Source organism: Protopterus annectens, chromosome 7.part1 (genome assembly GCF_019279795.1).
Source record: "Protopterus annectens isolate FY-2018-M chromosome 7.part1, PAN1.0, whole genome shotgun sequence".
NCBI lineage: Eukaryota > Metazoa > Chordata > Ceratodontiformes > Protopteridae > Protopterus > Protopterus annectens.
The window spans coordinates 141,488,073-141,508,093 of record NC_056740.1 but is presented as its reverse complement, the minus strand read 5'-3'; the positions used below and the strand labels follow the sequence as shown (position 1 = coordinate 141,508,093).

The following is a 20,021-nucleotide window of genomic DNA, read 5'->3' as shown; positions in this document are numbered from 1 at the left end:
GGGTTTTTTTAAATGGCCTTGGGCACTGATTTGCCATGTTGTGAGTAGCAGAAATGAATGCAGTGGCCTATCCATTTTGAAATAGTCTGTTTTGAGATAGGCTTTCCTTGAGATGCTGCAGCATATGCCACTAGAAGTTGCTCAGTTTTTCTGAAAGCATTAGTTCTGTCCAAGTAGAAGCATAGTTGTCTGTGTATGTCCAAAGAATGCAGAAGTCTCTCACCCTTATTTTGTGGGTTTGGAATAAAAGGTAGGCAGGAGAATAGTTTGGTTGAGGTCCTCACTGGACACTACCTTAGGCATAAATGTAGGGTTCATTCTTAGAGAAACCCTGTCTGGGTGGAAAATGATGAAAGGTTCCACGGCCATGAGTGCCTGTAACTCTGAAACTCGTGTTATTGCTAGGAGCAGAGCTGTTTTCCAAGATAAGAACTTTTTATCAGCTGTATTGGCTGGCTCAAAAAGGCGGCAGTGTGAGTTTTTCCAAGACATAATTGAGGTCCCATGCAGGTATTGGGGCTCTCCTAGGAGGTCTTATGTTTTTGGCCCCTCTGAGGTACTGCCTTATCAATGGATGGGGAAAAATAGGAGGTTCCATATTGTAATGAGCTGAAATGGCTGAGGCATGAATTTTAATTGATGAAAAGGATAGGCCTTTGTCCAGCATCTCAGTTAGGTATTGTAAAATCTGAGGAATATTTGGTACAGATGTGTCAAGTCCTTGTGCCTGGTTCCAAGCACAGAATCTTTTCCATTTGTCTGCATAAGATTTTCTGGTACTGGGCCTCCTGGCCTCCAAAATAACATAGGTTCATAGGTTGGTACTGGGCTATCTGCCCGAAGGCATATATTAGCCCAGCCACATTGTGCGGTATTCACCGTCCCTTTAGTAGTTCCCTAGACCCTTGTACTAGCAGCTAGTACCCTTAGCCCCTATCTAGTAGTGCTGTTGGTGTGATCCCCGGTGTGAACTTTCTGTTACCCATTCACTCATCAAGGTTCCTCTTGATCGGGACCCTTTTCCATAGTAAGGGAAGTCTCTGCGAAGGGAATCTATCCCTCCAGCATGTTCTATTCATTGTTGTGTTGAGGTTTATATCCCTAGAGCGTATAGCTCGAGTAGATTTGGATTTGCTAAGATGGAGCATGTTCAACAATTCTGGGTTGGACATGGCTCTGTAAGTTAGACAGAGATCGCCTCTGAGATAGCGATATGCAACAGAGAACAGTCTTAGCTTTTTCAATCGTGCTGCATAGGGCAACTGTTTGAGGCCAGTAATCCTCTTGGTTAGGTACCTCTGTGATGTCTCCTGCTGCTGGTGATGTCTAGCCAGGTACATTCCAATTGGTGCATTGTACTCAATAATGGGTCTGATGAGGGAAGAGTAGAGGGGCACCATTACATCCTTAGATCTTGATGCGAAACCTTTCGTGATCAGATGGGTCACATAGAAGGATTTTCTAACCACTTTGGCAACATGGTTATCAAAGGAAAGCTGACTATCTACTTGGATCCCTAGATCCCTTATTTCTTCTTCAGATTTCAGGGGGTTACCTCCTATGTTGTAGGGTACTCAGTTTTTTCCAAAGGGGATTACTACACATTTTTTTGCATTTAGCTTGAGACCATGGCTGCTTTAGAAACAGGAGTGTTTTGAATGGTTACATTATCCGCCGTGCTGCCAGATTTAGGGTCCTGAGTTGGCTGTGCAGAATCTGACTGTTTCGCTGGGTCAGTAAGTGAGGAATAAGAGGCAGTGTCCAGGCTGGGCCTTGAGACAAGTGTTTTAGGATTGGGTACCAGTGCTGGCGTGGCCAGTCTGGGGCAATCAGGATCATTCGTGGCTTCTCTTGTCTAACCTTTAGGAGTACCTTGGGGAGGAGAGGCAGAGGAGGAAAGGCATATACTGTTAGACTTTACCAGCTGAATGATAGAGCACCCACTTTCCATGCTTGCTTGTGATAAGTCCTTGTGCAGAATTTCTGTAGTTGGCAGTTGTGAGGGGAGGCAAATAGATCTATGACTGGGCATCCCCATTCCTTTATCATGCTGAAGACTAGTGGATCCAGTTTCCATTTGTGGGGATCCGTAAGGTTTCTGCTTAGTTCGTCTGCCAGAGTATTGTTCTTTCCTGGCACGAATTGTGCTTGCAGGTGTACTTGATAAGTCAATGCTGTGTTCCATAAAGTCATGGCTTGCCTGCAGAGGGGGTACGAATGTGTGCTTCCCTGCTTGTTTATGTACCACATGACTGTAGTATTGTTTATCCTTATCAGTAGTTGTCCAGGATGGAGTAAATCCTTGAAGGCTGTCAGGGCATTCTGAACAGCTAGCATCTCTTTTTGATTGATATGTAGATGCATGTGGCTTGTGGGTCATGTGCCCTGAATACATTTTCCTGCCATGTGTGCTCCCCAGGCATAGTCTGATGCATCTGTTGTTATTGTCTGCCTGGCTGTGGGTAGAGTGAAAGGCTGTCCCTTGTTGAGGTGACAGGCATGAGCCCACCATCAAAACTCCTGTTGCAGGCAAGGAATGAGGGTAATTAATGCTTCCAGGTTTTGACAATGGTGAGTCCAGACACTTTTTAGGTACCATTGAAGTTTCCTCATATGCAGTCTGGCATATGGAATTAGCAGTATGCAGGATGCCATGAAGCCCAAAGCCTGCAGAATTTTTCTTGCAGATAACTGGGTCTTTGCTGCCAACATTTTGAAGTAAGAAGTTAGTTGCCTTTGTCTGGTGTGAAATAAGCCATCTGGGCAGTTGTATATGAGCTTGCACCCAGGAATATTATCTCTTGAGAGGGTACTAGTTTCGATTTCTTTTTGTTTATTGTGTACCCTAGGCAAATTAATAATCTTTTTACGAACGACAGATGCTTTAGTAGAGTGTCCTTGTTCTCTGCTTGCATAAGGCAGTCGTCCAAGTAGGGATAAATTTGAATTCCTCTTTGTCTGCAAATTGCAATTACTGGTGCCAGGCATTTTGTGAAGACACCTGGGCGCAGTAGATAAACCAAAGGGCAGTGCAGAGAATTGGTAGTGCATTGAGCCAGCTATGAATCTGAGGTATCTTCTGCAAGATTGTCTGATTGGTATATGCAGGTATGCCTCTTTTAAGTCCAAAGTTACAAGCCAAGCCTTCTTGCCCAGCATGGGCAGAAGCTGCTGCAGAGTTAACATTTTGAATTTTGGAACGTCCAGAAACGTGTTTAGAACAGACAGGTCCAGTATTGGTCTCCAGGTTTTGTCCTTTCTGGGGACTAAGAAAAGTCTTGAGTAAAATCCTTGTCCCTGTTCTTGTTGTGGTACTTGCTGAATGGCCCTGATTTGCATAAGGCTCGAAACTTGTTTTTGTGCCTCTGCCCATTGATTGTGTGGCAGGTTTGGCATACCTTTTGCCTTCGGCAGGGTGTGAAAGTGGAACCTGTAGCCCTGGGACACTATATTCAACACCCATTTGTCCTGGCTGATCATGTGCCAATTTTGAGAGAAAAGTGCTAGTTTTCCCCCTAAGAAGGCTGCAAGAAGATACGTGCTTGGTGCTGGCCGAAGCAAGTCATTGGGACTGTTTCCTGTATGGCTGTGCTTTGTCTTCTCCAGTTTTGGAGGAAGAAGCACCCCACTGTTTTGGCCTGTATGAGCCCTGGGGCTGGGATCTGCCTCTGGGACGTCTGTATCTGCCTCTTTGTGGCCTGTCCGACACTGGAAAGGACCAATTCTTTGTAGGCCAGTTCCTGCTAAATTTTGGTGGCTGCACCTGTAAGAAATCCTTTACTGTTTGCATAGATTTCGCTTTGTCCTCCATTTTCTTCAACACCTCCTCTGCTTTAACACCAAATAAAGTATCATGCTGTAATGGAGCATCTAATAATTTTGCTTTAACATGATCAGTCAGATTTTGTTCCTTTAACCAAGCATGCCTCCTAATGACAGAACCCGTAACTGCGGCCCTGCAGGAGGCCTCCAGAGAGTCAAAACCACATTGCAATGTATGCCTTCCCACTTGTTCAGTTGCATGCAATAAATCCTGTATTTCCTTATTTTCTGTACAATCAGAATTAGTCAACATTTTCTGTTTCAACAGTGACATTAAATATTGCTGATATTTAATCATATGAAATTGACAATTTAAAGCCCTCACAGCCAAAGTAGCAGAAGTGGAAACTTTTTTTCCCCATCTGTCTAGTGCCCTTGAGTCCCTGTCAGAAGGGACAGGGTTTTTAGCAGTAGCAGCCTTAACCCCCTTGGGACCCTGAGAAATAGTTTCTGGGTCAGCAGTAGGGTTTTTATAAAGAAATTTAAGAGAATCAGGAACCCTGTAATACCTGTCTGGCTTAACAGGAGCTGGAGGTAAGGAATCTGGAGAAAGGCCGGACTCTGAGAATACATCTACAATGTCTAGCACAGGGGGAATAGCAAGAGGCTTGTGCTGAGGAAGTAAAAGAAAATCTCTGAGCCTTTTCTTTGATTCTGAGTAATCTTGGCTCTCCCAGTGGAAGTGTTCCCTCATGGTATGCAGGGTTTCCCCAAAAGAAAAATCCCCAGGAGGAGAGGCTGAAGGAATGGATTCTTCAGCATCAGAATCCTCATAGGGAGGAAGAGAGTATTACTGTACAGAAGAGGAGTCAGAGGAAATGGAAACCTGATCTGAAGAGTCATAGTCTGTCTCTTGCCTAGGCCTTTTGTTAGGAGGGGGATGGGAACCCCCGATCAAGGTAATAAGGTCTTCGGCCATTTTGAGCATCTGTTTTTTAGGCATGGAAGTCTGTTCTGAAGAATGCTGTACTTGTTTATTTGTCTCTAAAGCTGCTGTAGTCTTTGCTTTTGAAGCTGAAGTAGGCTTTACATATAACTGTGTAGGTCTGAAAACACCCTCAGAAGCCTATGCCTGCTCAGTGGCTCCGGACCCATCTGAGGGAAAGATTTCCGAGTGTCCAATACCTTGAGGATCCAGAGGCCTAGCTGGCTCCATGTGGGAGTCGTCAGCAGCCTGTGGCTCTGAGGTAGCGGGTGTCAGGGGCTGCAAAAGCGCCTCACTGAGAACTGGCGAACCGGCGACTGGCTTAGCAGAAGCCTCGTCGTCGGTTTTGGATCTCGGATGCCTGTCCTTCTCTTTTTCCTTGCGTTTTTTAGCAACACCGGTTGTCGGTTGTTCCGACGGCATTATGTAATTGAATTTTCGGCCAAAGTAATGATAAGCAAAAACAAAGCAAGGCTTAATAGTGCGTTTGTTGAATCTAGCACAAAAACGACAGCTAGCAACGTTATGATCAGGGCCTAGGCAAGGAATACACCAAGAGTGATAATCCTTATTATGTATTTGCTTCCCACAAGAAATACAATTGTTAACTTTTTCTGACGTCGGTCTGGAGCAAGAAAAAAGTTTCCCCAACAGGGTACTTAGCTTTAATGAAGACTTCGGATCTGAAATTCGTCTGCGAAAATCTCAGGAGTCGGCCGACCAGCACTTGCGAACTGCTTTTGCTTCGGGCACTGCGTGGCAAGAAAGACTGAAGAAAATGGCGTCGGCCGTATCTTTTATACCCCTGGCGCACTTGACGACTGGGAAGAGGCGACAGCAACCAACGCTGGACCTAGACTTTGGAATTCTGGCCGACCGCGGGTCGCCTGCCAGCAGGATAACCCAAGAGTAATGACTGCAACAGTGAAACACAATGAACATGTGCATTAGCTAAACATATAAGGGTCAATAGAACACATACCTTTCAATTTTTAGTCATTTGTAGGGTAGAATGCGGCTTAAGGTTAGGAGATAAGAAAAATTTTACTGAACAAAAAGAACTGTATTGGATAGTTAAGCTACAGGCCGATAAGTGCCCTGGTCTTAATGAGCGGGCCTCTATAAAACCTTTACTTGCCGCTAGAAGGCTTAAGTAACTTTTAAAAGATTTATATATTTTTTATATTTATGCTCATATAGATGTATGTTTTGCATATTTATTATGTTTTAAAGGATTTTACCTTTAAGATCAGAAATTGGTTAATTGGTTACTTAATTCATCTAATTGATGATGTATTTAAATGGAGTGAATGTTTTGTTTGAATGAAGTCTGAAGAAGCATCAGTTGGATGTGAAAGTGCTTACTGTTGGTACCTGTTGAATATTTGGATTTGAATAAATCGTTGGTTTTATGCTGTGGTCTCTCCATTCTCCATTTTTTCCATTTATGCTTATTGTTCCACATTCTTGGAGAAGGTGAAGTTTATCTACAGTGGCTGCATTTGTTGATCTTTTTATCTATTGATACAGTTTGTGCTAGCCCTGTGGGACATGGCTGAAGGCAGAATGAATGAGCCGCTCAACAATGTATATCCTGAGGTAACTGTTACAAACAAATTAAATAATTTGTTGCAATGTGATACTAACTTATTATTGTTGTATGAACCTTCTGAAGAATTAATGATTGATGGGAAATTCAGCTATGATGAGAAATTGTTCATTAATAAGCTGCATGAATTAGAAAATGAAATAAACAAATTTAAACGCTTACAATGGCAGCGGCTACATTTTGAAGCCTGCCTGTCACAGCGTGTAGTCCCAAGAGAATTAAGAGTTTTAACCATGCCGACATCAGGTGAAAGTTATCCAGAATTGTTAAAATGCTGGCAAAGGATCAATTTGGAGACTAGCTTGAAATATATGGAACTCTTGATTGAGTTCCATAAACCTACTGAGGATATACTATTAAAGAACATACAATTAAAGCAGCAACAGTTGCAAGAATTGGTCCCTGCAAGTATATTTGATAAAGCCATCAATAGACTTTGTGACAGCATAAACTTTTTTGAGCAACAGTTAATCAGTCAAAAGAAGAAAAAGATGGACAGGAACTTAAAAGATTTTCGGGCCGGTAATGTCTTTACTTGGCCCAGGCGCTATGATAATAATACTGAAAATATGGTACATAGCTCCTATAGTAAAGAATCATCTGTCAAATGTGATAACCTAACTGTTACAGAATCGGCTGATAAATCAAAAAATGTTTTGGTAGAAGCTACTAAAGTAAATAACACATTTGTCGATGGGTCCAACATGAACAGTCTTGATAATTTTATGGTGACTCCTGCAATATTAAAAGACTCCCATGCATTAGAACCTGTTGTCCGAAGAAAAGAGTCGATACCAATTACCACTTCTAGTTCTGTGGATTCTCTGCCCCCCCCCCCCTTTACCTATTCGCAAGCTGGAATGGTCCAGGAGGGGGTCGTTCGGTGAGTCGAGGAAGGAAGCGAAGGCTGCCCTCACAGGAAAGAACTTCGAATCGTATGATAAAGAGGATGTGGGAACAACAAAAACAGACAGACACTTTGGTCTTTAATTTGTCTCAGCGTCTGCTAACGCTGTATGAACAGTCTCTACTTCAGCGCGGACTAACTTTCATTCCATTTGCTGATACACAGTATGTAGACACTGTTTTGGACATAAAAACTTTTGCTCAAAATGTGATATTAAAAGTCATGTTTGGCTCTGATAGTTCTGTTGGTAATGATAAATTTAAAAAACCTAGTACGTTTGTACCTGTGCTTAATGCATCTTTAGAAACCTTCTGTAATGAGTGTGAGAATGATTTGATGTCTATTTTTATGCAAGGTGGAAAAAACATAAAAGGAAAATTTCATAACTTAACAGCGAGTGAGTTTAAAGCTCTACGAGCACTGCAGAACTATGACTCCATATGCATCAGACCAGCTGATAAGGGAGGGGGATTGTGATTCTGGATACTACGTATTATGAGAAGGCAATGAACGACATGCTAAATGATGTACTAACTTATAAGAATGTAACATTATCAGATATAGATTTGATTTGTAGTCATGTTTTCAGCACATTGAATGACTGTTTTTTAAGTCATATAATTTCCAAGCAATTATTGGAATATTTCCCGATTTTGCATCCACTTATACCTTTAATTCAGGGCCAACCCAAGCTGCATAAAAATCCCAGCAACCCCCCACTAAGGCCGATTGTGTCTGGTAGAGGGTGGGTTACCCATCCATTATCAGTTTTTGTTGAGAAGTAGTTAAGGCCTGTGGTTGATAGGTCTGAGCAGGTTTTAAAGGATAGCAAACAATTGTTATGTGATTTATCGTCTGTTACTGTGAATAATCAGAGTATGTTGAAGGAAAGCTGGCTGGTAACTTTAGATGTAAATTTTTTATTTACAGTTATACCCCATATTTATGGTATTGAGGCAGTAAAAGTGTACTTAGAGAATAATAGTACATATGGTGCAATGCAAATTGATCTAATATGTATGCTACTTGAAATTATATTGGAAAATAATGTGATGCTATTTAAAGGGAAATACTATCTGCAACAGGTAGGAGTTGTGATGGGCACACCCTGTGCCAACAGTTACGCGAATATTGTGCTGGCACAATGGAAAGAGAAGGCAATTTTGATGAATGATATCTATAAGTCACATGTTTATTTATATAAATGTTTTGTAGATGATCTTTTTTTAATTTGGACTGGATCATATATGCAGTTGATGCAATTTGTAGATTATTTGAATGGCAGTACAAGTTTTTTGAAGTTTACATTGAAGGCCTCCAAAACAATGATAGATTTTCTAGATGTTGCCATTATGAAAGATCACAATGGTGTTTTTTCTACCACTTTGTATAGAAAAACATGTCGAAGAAATAGCATCTTATATCGAGATAGCATGCATCCTGCACACGTGTATGGAAATATAAAAAGGGACAAGGAATGAGGATATCCAGGTTAAATACTAACGACAGAACTTTTATGAATGACCTGGACACCTTTAGGGGTGAGTTGGTTGAACGTAAATATAAGTTGGAAGAAATTGATTATAACCTTGGTATGTTAAAAATTTAAGAAGTACAAAAGCCAAACCATATATGAGTGATATTGACTTGGAAACTAGGATTGTTAGTAATAATAATAATAATAATAATAATAATAATAATAATAAAAAAGGTAAATATAATTTGAATAGGACATTTTTAAGTCTTCAATACTCTAGTAATATTGATGTTGTAAGGGATGTTGTGAAACGGAATTGGTCCATTCTGGAATCTGATGCACAAATTAAAGAGTTTGTGGGAGATAAACCACACTTTAAATATAAAAATAAAAAGAATCTAAAGAGATTGTTGTGCAGCACGAATAAACAACATCTGCAGGATAAGCTAGTAGTTCAACCATACTTAGTATCTTGTGGCAAGTGTAGTATATGTAAAGCTTTGAGCATGGACAACATTTTCATACACCCCATTACTGGCATTAGATATGAATTTAAAGTTAAGGCCACATGCACCACTAATGATTTGATATATTTAGCAGTTTGTAATGACTGCTCATTATTTTATGCAGGTATGACGAATAGGTCACTTCGTGATAGAGTTAGGGAACATCTTTCGGCTATCCGTAATGATGATATCGAAAGAAGTGCATTAGCTAAACATATAAGGGTCAATAGAACACACCTTTCAATTTTTAGTCATTTGTAGGGTAGAATGTGGCTTAAGGTTAGGAGACAAGAAAAATGTTACTGAACAAAAAGAACTGTATTGGATAGTTAAGCTACAGGCCGATAAGTGCCCTGGTCTTAATGAGCGGGCCTCTATATAACCTTTACTTGCCGCTAGAAGGCTTAAGTAACTTTTAAAAGATTTATATATTTTTTATATTCATGCTCCTATAGATGTATGTTTTGCATATTTATTATGTTTTAAAGGATTTTACCTTTAAGATCAGAAATTGGTTAATTGATTACTTAATTAATCTAATTGATGATGTATTTAAATGGAGTGAATGTTTTGTTTGAATGAAGTCTGAAGAAGCATCAGTTGGATGTGAAAGGGCTTACTGTTGGTACCTGTTGAATTTTTGGATTTGAATAAATCGTTGGTTTTATGCTGTGGTCTCTCCGTTCTCCATTTTTTCCACTTATGCTTATGGTTCCACATTCTTGGAGAAGGTGAAGTTTATCTACAGTGGCTGCATTTGTTGCTCTTTTTATTTATCCAATAAAGCTTTGCAATGTACAGTCATACCAACAGAGATGAAGCTACAATGCAGAACATTAGCACAATGTACTACCTTATTGCCATAGCGCTGCTTCAGACGCTCTCTTATAAGCAAACCTTTCACAAGGAGCTTCCAATTTGCAAGAACTCGCTTCTCACGTTTCTAGGTGCAAAAACAAACATTTTAGGAAAGAGCACTTTACACAAAATGTGTTGAGATTTCAGAAATTAGCAAATAAATGTTTTCTAAATACTCATGTTGACACATACAATCAATCTTAACTTCTAACTTCAATGCATCTATTGTTCTTCCATAAGCAAAAAGTTCTTAGAAGCTCTGGATAACAAGAGAAGAAATCACCTGTGACAGGACCTGTACATTACATAATACATCAGCATGTTTTTTTAAGAAGAGGTCAAGTTATCACAGCATAGTGTGTTTTGTGTTTGTTCAGGATGTTCTTCGTGTTTCACTGTTGCAGTCATCACACTTGGGTTATCCTACCAGGGGTAACCCTCAGTTGGCCCGAATACCAGAGACGTAGTATTTCTGCATCGGTTGCTGTCACTTCAGGACTGATGTCAGGTCAACACTGGTATAAAAACAGGCAGCCAATGCCATTACATCACTCTTTCTTGCCGAGGAGCCCGAAGCAGAAGCAGTTCACACGAGTGTCAGTCGGGCGTTACCCAAGTTTTCGTTTCCGAAATTGAATCATCTTGAAGTCTCCTAAAGCTAAGTACCCTGTTGGGGATCCTTTTTTTCTTGTTCTAACTGATGTCAGAAAACGTTAATAATTGTCTCGCCTGTGGAAAGCAAATACCACACGGAGATTTCCATTCTTACTGCGTCACCAGTTTAGGCTCAGACCAAGACGTACCTCGCTGCCAGTTTTGTGCTTTGTTCAACGCCCAAACTATTTGTCGTCAGGCCCTTATTGTAGCTAAATACTTTTGTTTTAGATCTCTGTATTCCAAAATGGCTTCGGTAAGCCATCCTAATTATAACACACACAGCTGGTCAGAAACCTCAGGAGGCACGCAAGAGATAACTAGAAACAAAATTTATTTTTGTAAAGCGCTTTTCGTCTGTGTATTAACACAAACTTCCTCAGACCATCCGACTACCAATCTTCCGAAAAAAAACATACAGATAAAGACAGAGACAGACGCACAGGTCCAAAACTGCCGACGACACTTCCATTAAGCTAGTCACCAGTTCGCTGGTACTCGGTGAGGCGCTTTCGCAACTCCTGATGCCTGCTTCGATGGATTTGCAGGCCTGTATCGAGACCGTTCAGAGTCCGGTATGCCGTGAGACTCTTCTTTGACTATGGAACCTGCAGATGTCTCTACCTTGGATGGGTCCGGAGCCGCTGTGCAGGCACCGGCTTCTGAGGAAGTTCTTCATTCTACCGATATTCGACAAAAACTGACTACTTCCTTGTGTCTTCAGTTCTTTCTAAAACTACAGAGTTTCTAAGGCCAAGAGTACGAGCAACGCCTAAAAAAATGACGACCCAAACTCAAGCGCCTACTTCCTTGCCACAATCACAGATGCTTAAAATAGTGGAAGACCTGATCATGTTGATTAGGGGAAGCCAGCCTTCCCCTGCTAAAAGAAAAAGAGACTTGTCCCCAGCAGCTTCATCTGACCAAGAGTCCAACAACTCTGAGGTTTCTGATTATGATGATATGCCCTTATCTGTCTATGAGGATTCAGATGCAGAGGAATCCATTCCTTCTGCCTCCCCTCCAGAGGATTTTTCTTTTAGTGAAACCCTACATACTTTAAAAGAGCATTTCCACTGGGAATGCCAGGATTACCCTCAGTCCAAAAAGAGACTCAGGGAATTTTTAGACTTACAACAGCACAGACCCTTAGCTATTCCTCCTGTTCTAGATGTTGTGGATGATGTCTTTATGGAGTCCAGTCTAACTCCTGATACTTTACCCCCGGCTGGTACTACAGAGTCCCTGACTCGCACAAATTTCCTTTCAAAAATCCTACTGTTGACCCAGAGGTCATCTCCCAAGGACCTAAAGGAATAAAAGCAATTGCAGCTAAGAATCCCACCCCCTCGGACAGGAATTCCCAAGCATTAGACAGATGGGGTAAAAAAGTATACACCTCTGCAACTCTTGCCATTAGAGCATTAAATTGTCAATTCCACATGCTGAAATACCAGCAACATACTATGGAACTTATTAAGCAAAAAGTATCTACCTTCCCTGACTGTGCAGAAAATAAAGAATTACAAGAGTTTATGCACTCTGCAAGCCAAGTCAGCAAACATACCTTGCGATGTGGGTTTGACGCCCTAGAAGCATCTTGCAGGGCAGCAGCCACAGTCTCCGTACTTAGAAGGCATGCCTGGCTTAAGGAGCAGACCTTGCCAGACCATGTCAAATCAAAATTATTGGACGCACATCTGATCAAGGGCAATCTGTTTGGCACCAAAGCAGAAGAGGTTTTAAAGAAGATGGAAGAAAAAGCTAAGTCTCTGCAGAAAGTCAAAGATTTTTTGCAAGTGCAGCCTCCAAGATTCAGTAGGCATTGCCCCTCAAAACATTGGTTCTTTCCAGCCCCCTCAAGGCCACCTCAAACTACACCTAGGGGAAACAGACTCCCCGGACTACAGTCTCAGGGTATGCAGAGATCTAAGCAATGGAGTACCTCCACTTCAAAAACAGGGAGTGCTAAGCCACCCCCTTATGGAAAGAATTCACAATGACTTCTCAACTCCTCCCTCACCTCTGCCCAATTGCTCATGCCCCTAGGAGGAAAACTTACCCACCATGCAAAAAACTGGACCTCCATCACCAATGATCGATGGGTCCTCAACATAGTATCCCAGGTGTACAAATTTTATTTCCACATGCTGCCAACCCCAAAAGGGTTCCCAGACCTTCCTCCAAACTAGTGGGCAGAGGCACAAAACCAAGTTCAGTCCTTATTCTCCACAAGGGCAATTCAGCCTGTTCCTGCAAAACAGGTAGGCCAAGGTTTTTATTCCAGACTTTTCTTGGTACCCAGAAAAGAGGGTACCTGGAACCCACTCTTAGATCTTTCCATTCTAAACACCTTCCTGGTGGTACCAAAATTCAAAATGCTCACCCTACAGCAGCTTCTCCCTATGCTGTCCAAAGATGCCTGGTTAGCCGCCCTAGACCTAAAGGAGGCCTATCTGCACATCCCCATCAGGGTCTCCTGCAGAAAATATCTACGTTTCAGGGCAGGATCTATGCATGATCAGTTCTCTGAGATTATCCACTGCTCCCAAAGTTTTCACAAAATGCCTGGCTCCAGCCATTGCCTATTGCAGACAGAGAAATATTCAAATTTACCCCTACTTGGACGATTGCCTGATTCAGGCAGTCAGGAAAAGCTGTTGCAGCACCTGACTTTTGTAAAGGACCTTCTAACCTCCCTGGGGTACACTATCAATGAAAAGAAATCCAAACTAGTTCCCAGTCAAAAAATTGTATTCCTAGGAGCAAGCTTGGTCACAGCATCCCAGATGGCATTCCTTACTCCAGAAAAACAAGACTGACAGGCTACTTCTCTCAAATGGCCACCAGAACCCAGCTATCCGCAAGGAAAATCCTGCAAGCTCTAGGGTTCATGGCCTCCTGCATTCTACTAATTCCATATGCCAGACTGCATATGAGGAAACTTCAATGGTACTTAAAAAGTCTTTGGTGCCAACATTCTCAGGACCTGGAAACTATCATACCTATGATACCGTGTCTAAGGAAAGAGTTCCTTTGGTGGGCAGCAGCACGCAACCACAACAAGGGACTTCCCTTTACACAAACCCACGCCGCCCAAACCCTAACCACAGATGCATCAGACTATGCCTGGGGTGCACATCTGGATGGCAGGTGCATTCAGGGCCACTGGAGCCCAAATCAAATTCATCTGCACATCGACCAAAAATAAATGTTAGCTGTTCAGCATGCTCTGACAGCTTTCAGATCCCTACTCTCTCCAGGGCCTCTACTAATCAAAACAGACAACACCACAGTGATGTGGTACATCAACAAGCAGGGGGGAACCCACTCTTACCCACGCTGCAGGCTAGCCATGACCCTGTAGAACACTGTCTCAACCATGCATACTCACCTGCAAGCTCAATTCCTGCCAGGCAACCAAACCTCTCTGGCAGACAAGTTGAGCAGAAATCTCCTAGACCCACATGAGTGGCAATTAAACCACAACACTTTCATCCTCGTGACCCAGAAATGGGATACCCCAAAGGTGGACCTATTTGCCTCCCCCTACAACCACCAGCTCAGCCAATTCTGCACCAGGGAACCTCACAGCAAGGTCTTGAAAGTGGATGATCTACCCTTCCAGAGGGCAAACCTCTCAATCTATGCAATTCCCCCTCTACCTCTTCTTACAAGAGTATTACTCAAGATAAGGGAGAAAAGACCAAGGGCAATCCTGATTGCCCCAGACTGGCCATGCCAACATTGGTATCCACTACTGCGCAGTCTGTCACCGTTGCCTCCATGGCACCTCCCTCAGATCACAACTCTCCTGACTCAGCAGGTGGGTCAGTTCTTCCATCCGCAATTGCAGACCCTGAACCTTGCAGCCTGCCTAATTCCATGACATCTCCTCCAGTGGACAGCCTAAACAAGCAGGTACTGGATGTCATACATGAAGCCAGACGACCCAGTACAAGAAAATCCTATGCTGACAAGTGGAAAAGGTATTGTTCCTGGATCCATACTAAAGGAGCGGATCCAGCACAGCCCTCCTTACCTCTCATCCTGGATTACCTAGCAGACCTATTCCACAGGGGCCTATCCTTCTCTTCCATTAAGATTCATGCCTCTGCCATCTCTGCTCATTACAGCACTGAGTCACCTCTCTTCACACACCTTCTCATCAAGCAGTTCCTGAGTGGGGCTAACAACTTAAGGTGACCAAGAAGAGCCCCTACCCCTGCTTGGGACCTTAACTTTGTGTTGGAAAAGCTCACACTACCCCCCTTTGAGCCTGCAGCGTCAGCAAAATTAAAATTCCTCTCTTGGAAAATAGCCTTGCTTCTGGCCATCACTTCAGCTAGAAAAGCTTTTGAGCTACAAACACTTATGGCTGTGGAACCCTTCATTATTTTTCATGCTGACAGGGTCTCCCTCAGGACTAACCCCACCTTCATGCCTACAGTGGTATCCAGTGTGGCTCTCAACCAATCTATCCATTTGCCCACCTTTTTTCCTAATCCTCAAAATAAGGGGGAATGGATTCTGCACTCTTTAGATGTGCACGGACAGCTCAGATTCTACCTTGAAAGGACTAAGCCCTTTAGGAAATCTGACCAGTTATTAGTCAGCTTTGCACTAGGGGCAGAGGGCAAGGCCATAGCAAAAAAATAATTTCCAAATGGATAGCACACTGTATCCATTTCTGTTACAAACACCATGGGAAACCACCCCCTCAGAGGGTCAGAACACATTCCACTAGGGCAACTTCAACCTCTACACCCTTTCTTAGAGGAGTCCCTACCAAGAACATTCTGGAAGCTGCAGCTTGGGAGTTCTGTTCACGCATTCACCAAGCATTACCACTTGCCTATCATTTCCAAATCCAGTGCGGGTTTTGCATCCGCAGTCCTGCAGGGCATACTAGCCAGCCTCAACTCTTTTTTGACTGCCTCTACCCATTCTTCAGCTTTGTGAATCAAACAAAGTGTGATGACTGCAACAGTGAAACACGAAGAACATAGTACAGTTGTGTACACTTACCATAAATGTAGATGTTCAAGTGTATTCACTGTTGCAGTCCCTGGTTTCCCACCCTCCAGCCCCCTTGTCTTTCTTTCTCTCTTTCTTCCTCACTCCTTACAGGGCTATTGGTATTTACTTTTTACTGGTGGTGTTTTTCCACCATAACTTAGCTCCATATATATGGGGGCTCCTGACATTTGGGGCAAGAAAAACTGATGTAATGGCATTGGCTGCCTGTTTTTATACCACTGACGACCTGATGCCAGTCCTGAAGCGACAGCAACCGATGCAGAAATACTAAGTCTCTGGTATTTGGGCCGACTGAGGGCTACCCCTAGCAGGATAACCCAAGTGTGATGACTGCAACAGTGAATACACTTGAACATCTACCTTTTTGGTAAGTGTACACAACTGCACTTTCTTACATGACAGATGATAACCTACAAAAGTAGTTTTCTGGATTACTACAGAACTAACTATTCATTGCTTAATCATCATATTCATGTTAAATAAGTAATCTGTCAGCAATGCAGTCACTTACTGTTAACACTTCCTCTTGACTGCATTATGACGACAGGCAGAATCAAGACCTGCAGGCCTCCAAATGGAGGTCTTTCAATACTGATATCCCAGATGGTTCATTTACTGATATTCCCAGTGGTTCATTATCGAGACCCTGTTTAATAGTCTTCTATCCAAGTACATTATAAACAACCTACAAAAGTAGTTTTCTGGAATATTCCAGCGCTATTCATTAATTAATCATCAAAATTTATGTTAAATTAGTAACCTATTAGTAACAGTCACTTATTGTTAATGTTTCCTTCAGACTGTACAAGATGACAACCAGAATCAAGATTTGCAGGCCTAATTGAAGAATTTTTAATGTTGATATCCCAGATGGTTCATTTACAGATGCACCACATGGTTCATTGTGGAGACCCATGTTTTAATGGTTTTTTGTTCAACTGGAAAATTGTTTACTTTCCAAAGAGTTTACAAGTTCTTCAAGTTTTGTAGTATTATGAAGGATCTGCTTTTACATACTAAGGTTAAATATATCATGTAGTCTACAGAGGATGATCTTCCCAATGCTCAGTATACTGTTGTGATATATTTAACATGTATACATTTCAAGTGTAATGTTTTCTGCTGCAGGAGTTGACATGAGGACTCTTGCCGCAATACCCCAGGGGTTTGGCAAAATGGTTAAGCTGATGACCTCGCATACACAAGGTATACGATATGATTTCCACCTATGTCTGACAGCTTGCTCAGATGGTTAACACTGTGAGCTATAGTTCCTGTGGTACAGGGTTTGATTCCCATAGCCTGCATTTGCCTAATGTGTGACCTTGAGCAAGTTACTTAGACAGCTAGTGTTTAGAGGCAACTGGGAATTTAGGCTAGGCTCCTCAATGGTCACTTTGACTGCAAGCCTACTACTTTTGAGGTTACATTAACTCAGAGGAAAAGGGGAAACAATTTAACTACCTTTTCTCAACGTTAGTGTGACATCAGAGGTATTATATTTAATGATCAGGCATATTTGATGGGCAAACCCCCACATTAACTTGTACAGAGGCTTCATCCTACCTGCAACCCACCACCCATACAAACAGCATCTGTAACCTTACCAGTGTGGGGAGTGGGTGTAGTAGAGTGTTTTAGGCAAGTTGGGCTTCAGTCATCTTGATACTACCAAGTCAAAGCAGATCCAAGAAAACACACACTGTACAATGTTTGCATGAATGACCACTTAGTCATTCCAGGAAATAAATAGTGGAATTAGAAAACAAACAAGTCAAACTGAGTCAAGCAGTACAAAAAACTCAAAACAAACATGTCTTCACTGATCTTCAAAACAGGCCCTCAAAACTGCAGATTCTCAGCCAGTAAGACAGTGGGCTTCAAAGGATAGGGCCAAGGTAGGAAAGTAAACATCTACAAGAAATATTCTAACACACTAGAAATCTTAAGTAAACCCTGATCACTAGACAGGATGGGGTGGGTAGGGCTATAAAGAACCAGCAGTTAATTCAAATGGAAAGGGCATAAATAGTGCAAGTCATAAAAAGTTAAAATGAAAGTCTAGAGCACTAAACACAGCTCTCAGCTATTGCAGAAGGTAGAGCACCAAGATAGCATGATCAGTGTGACAGTCTGATCAAAACAGCAGAAGAAAGTAGTACAGCTGTTCAAGGTCACAATGAGGTAAGCCAAGGTATGAAGCCATGTGATACTCAACTCCAGAAGAGATCAACCTGGAAGAACAAATGAAGAGCTCTCTAGGTGGAATCAAACAGTCTAATTCTGGAGATGATACATACAAAGGTGGAAGTACTGCCAGTTCAGAAACACTGCCACTTGGTAATTTAAGGCTGACATGCAATGAAACTGCACTCCCAGACTTCTTACTCTGGTTAAAAACTTTCAGTCTGCTTCAACCCCAAAACAAGGAACACTGGAAGATCTCACAGTATCATACACAACCAAGGCCTCAGTTTTATCTGGCTTGACATTAACATGACTGTATGTCATCCATGACATATTCATCAACAGATCACATGCCTGTTCCCAAAAGGACAGGTACAAACAGATATCATCTGGATAGCAGTGATAATACAGAACTCTCTTATGAATGATCTCACTAAGTTGAAGTATACACAATGTAAACATTGAGGAGCTGAGACCGTTTTCTGTGGGACTCCAAACACCAGAGTGTAGCGTATTTGTCTATTTATGTATGCATGTATGTATGTATGTATTTATTTATTTATTTAAACTTCTCCAGCTAGACCATTTTCAAGCTCAGCCTGGGGAATATTGGCAACAAAATTATGCAATCACTGAGATTAAGCAATACAGAAATATGCAATGAAGGCAATACAGCAGTGTCGTCATGGGTAAACATATACTGCATTATTTCAAATTGTACACAAAATAGAATGCAAAGAACTGAGATTCAAACATTATACTCAAAAAGTAGGTATATGACAACAGGCAGGGACCATAACATTACAGTAATGCTTTCATGTTTCTATGTACAATGTTACCTACCTTGTGTGTAATACGCATCAAGCTGCTATAGTTACAAATTAGGAGTAAGGTAATAACAGCTTAGCAGGTAGCACAATTACTTTTGGTGCAAATGCCTGTGGGCTATATTCCCACACCAGGTACCTGTCATACCTCTTAACCTCTTAGAGAAAGAAATCTGGACAAAGCTATAAAGTAGGACAAAGGCCCCAAAATAGGGACACTTTATAAATATTGCTCTTACAAACTTAGAACATTGATAGAATAACAGGTTGTGCATTAGCATGAATTTTCTGAAGGGTATAAAGTCTGAAACTCAAATGTCTGTCATTATTTTCTAATGTTAGTCTTTAATGATTTGCTAGTAATTTTCCAGAAAACCACAGTTTTATGAAAAACAGACCAAAAATATGAGGCGAAAATCTGTACAGTTCAGAGATATGGCACCTGGATTAATTTTTCCAATAAAGGGTATGCTGCACTCCTGAGTATGCCCTCAATCAGATGAAACATTAAACCAAGGCCCCATTTGCCTGAGCTGGTGGTAACACAGGTGGACGTAAAATATGCCATGCAACTTATCAAAAAGATTAGGGGAAGTTAGCATGAATACAACTTTGGGTCTCCACTGGAAAGTGGTCACTTGCCTTGTGGGACTAATCCATTTAACCAATAGACACAGGCAGAGAGTAGATGCATTAGAGTAAAACCAAAGGGAACAGAGAGCTAGAGAGATACATTAAAATTATCAGGGAGGGAGTGAAGAATAAAATAGTAGTGGGACTGGCAGTGGGAGAAACTCAAGAGACTAGTAGCAGTTATCAGACTGAAAGTGGAGTGTTTATACAATTACCCCATTTAGGTAACACTTGCATTGTTTTAGTCCAAGAAGGTAGTTTCTTAACTCAGTTTGGATTTTTTTGAGGGAGAATACAGACAGCTCCCCATATTTTGGGCTGAAGCTTCCAGAAAAATTATTTCCAGAAATTACATGAATAGTGCCTCCATAAAATGGAGATTAAACACTCAAGGACCATTAAATTTAAACCACGGAGGCTTCAGCAGAATAGATCAAGCTGAATCAGGATGGAATAAAACAACTGATCCTTCACCAATAAGTGGTTATTAACAAAACTATTCAGGGCTATCTCAGTGTGGTAATAGTTCCCATGGAGCACAGATGGAAAAGGATGAAATGTGATAATCCAGCTGGC

At 41.7% G+C, this 20,021-nt stretch overlaps 1 protein-coding gene across 1 annotated transcript in view; it reads right to left on the bottom strand.

Annotated features, from left to right (window-relative positions):
• The window catches only part of XPC (XPC complex subunit, DNA damage recognition and repair factor), a 1,641,424-nt gene that overhangs the window by 641,017 nt on the left and 980,386 nt on the right, over nt 1–20,021 (bottom strand). Inside the window, exon 15 of the mRNA XM_044078598.1 lies at nt 10,100–10,189. Coding sequence (XP_043934533.1) covers nt 10,100–10,189 — 90 coding nt within the window. The remainder of the gene's footprint in view (nt 1–10,099; nt 10,190–20,021) is intronic.